This window comes from Daucus carota, chromosome 8 (genome assembly GCF_001625215.2).
Source record: "Daucus carota subsp. sativus chromosome 8, DH1 v3.0, whole genome shotgun sequence".
Lineage (NCBI taxonomy): Eukaryota > Viridiplantae > Streptophyta > Magnoliopsida > Apiales > Apiaceae > Daucus > Daucus carota.
Window position 1 is genome coordinate 1,951,045 of NC_030388.2, and position 2,200 is coordinate 1,953,244.

The 2,200-nt window shown below is 37.6% G+C and overlaps 1 protein-coding gene across 1 annotated transcript; it reads left to right on the forward strand.

Annotated features, from left to right (window-relative positions):
* Positions 1 to 331: 331 nt before the first annotated feature.
* LOC108199000 (probable WRKY transcription factor 49) lies at positions 332 to 1,924 on the forward strand. The gene is made up of 3 exons (XM_017366767.2): positions 332 to 805; positions 1,062 to 1,205; positions 1,364 to 1,924. Exons 1-3 carry the CDS (start codon positions 540 to 542, stop codon positions 1,836 to 1,838), a joined length of 885 nt encoding a protein of 294 aa, XP_017222256.1. The 5' UTR covers positions 332 to 539; the 3' UTR covers positions 1,839 to 1,924.
* Positions 1,925 to 2,200: the final 276 nt, after the last annotated feature.

Sequence of the window (2,200 nt, forward strand, 5' to 3'; positions counted from 1 at the left end):
GATCAAGATATCGAACCGCGAACCGGATTCGCGGGTTATCGTACCCGATTCATAAAAACTAGCATTTTATGTGCCTGATCCCGTACCGCGTACCCGAACGACCCGTAAACAATAATGTTTGAGCACCTCTAAACTTAAGTCCTGGTTTCGCCACTGAACCCGAGGGGATTTAAACCTGTGGTAAATTTCTGTTTAGTTGACATGGAAAAGAAGCTACATGCAATAATTAAGTCTAAGATTTACAAAAGTCAACCCAGTTATACGACGTACAAGCATGCGCGTGTATAAATACACACATGCAATCTACGCCACCTTATCTCTACCTTTTCTCTATATGTGTAGCTAGGAATCTAACTACGTACAAAACTTTCAGCTCATCTGCTCCACTGCTCATCACTCACTCTTCTCATTCCAAATTTCTCAAACAACAATAAATTCAGCCACTTCACTTTAAACTCTTTCATTCCATCTATAATAAATTCAGGTTCATTAATTCGTTCCTAATACACAACGAATTGTATATTTTAGTGGAGGGGTTGATGGACACTACGTGGCTAGAAGACGAGCTTGTTCGCGAGCTGCTCGACGACGATTCGCCCTTATTTATTCTGCCTTGCGAGGAGGAGAATGATATGAGTACTGGTTCGAATTCTTCGAATTATTATTCGAGCTATTCGTTTCTTGATCAACTCGTTTCGGGTTCTGGGATTCTTTCGGAGCAGACAGTGGAAAGCGATTCGAGATCTCTGACGAGTAATAATTACCCGAGCAGCTATATGCAAGAGCTTCTGTTAGCTACTTCCAGGTTCGTGATTTCATCACATTTCATATAATGTACGTGCGAAAATAGGATTTCGAAACAGTCAGCACTAAAAATACGTATACGGTCTAAAATTATTTTGTCAGGGGTAATATTTTAAAATTTAAGGTTTTATTGATTTTTAAAATTCAGCACGAGTTTATTTTAGTCCTCTGGCTCATGGCGCTGTTAATATATGTGTATTACAGGGGATTATTTTAGTTGTTTTCGTTAAATTAAATTTAGCTACTTTCGGGTGCAGGAATTCGTTGTTGGAAAGAGGAATGTGTAAATCTGAGAGCAAATATACATTGCGAATAAAGAGCAGTGGGAATGTGATTTCCGATGATGGATACAAATGGAGGAAATACGGTCAAAAATCCATCAAGAATAGCTCGAACCCGAGGTAATAACTTACAGATGATCGACCTCTTGTTATCGAGAGAAAAGAATAACCGCGAGATATAATTAAGTTTATCAAAATTTTTTAACAGCATTTGATAGAAGTAAGTTTATCAAAATTTTTTAACAGCATTTGATAGAAGTATCTGTTTCTTGAATCAGGAGCTACTATAGATGCACCAATCCACACTGCAGTGCGAAAAAACAGGTTGAAAGATCCACAGATGACCCGGATACAATTATCATCACTTACGAAGGCCTCCACCTCCATTTCACTTACCCATTTCTCAAATTGGGCCAAACCGACAGTACTGGCCCAGTAACAAAGAAGCCCAAACTATCCAGCCCAATTGATGAAGCCCATGTAGATGACACACAACGAACTAAAGAAAAGGAACCTGGGTATACAAGCGCTGGCCCAGATGTAGTCACTGACCTGGCCCAAGATGAAGTGGGCTTGGGCCCACAAGGCCTGCTTGAGGATATGGTACCTTTTGTTGTAAGGAACCCACAAATAAACACTAGCTCTTCACATTCTTCATCCGTTTCTTCTTGTCCATCTCCCCCTACCTCACCGCTTTCTTTTTCTTGGTCTCCTCCTCATTATTCGAATTTGTATTTTGACATGGGATTATAGATTGCATATATTTACATCCACATGTAAAGTGTAATAGCCAATAAGATCTTGTGTAATTGTGAAACATAATTATATTACTACAATTTTGTTCATGTTCAAATTAGACTAAAAAGACCCTAGTACAAGCTAATTAGTAGAATAAATATATAAAATTCCATGTCAATGAGATTTAAAAATATTTTCGTTTAAGAATTTGCGTCCAAATATTCTATATTTTTGTGGACGTGGATCTTATAGCGTAACTAGAACAAATATAAAAACGGAGTTCTGACAAGTGATTGTGTGCAATTAATATCTAAATATTTTTATCATACCACAACAGATAAAACTCTGGAAATGAGTTATTAATATATTCATAAACC

Bases quoted from the DNA above. Each gene is read 5' to 3' on its own strand.
- LOC108199000 (XM_017366767.2), top strand. From the start codon at position 540: ATGGACACTACGTGGCTAGAAGACGAGCTTGTTCGCGAGCTGCTCGAC. The intron at 806-1,061 runs GTTCGTGATTTC...TTTCGGGTGCAG, and splicing joins CTTCTGTTAGCTACTTCCAG to GAATTCGTTGTTGGAAAGAG. The intron at 1,206-1,363 runs GTAATAACTTAC...TTCTTGAATCAG, and splicing joins AAGAATAGCTCGAACCCGAG to GAGCTACTATAGATGCACCA.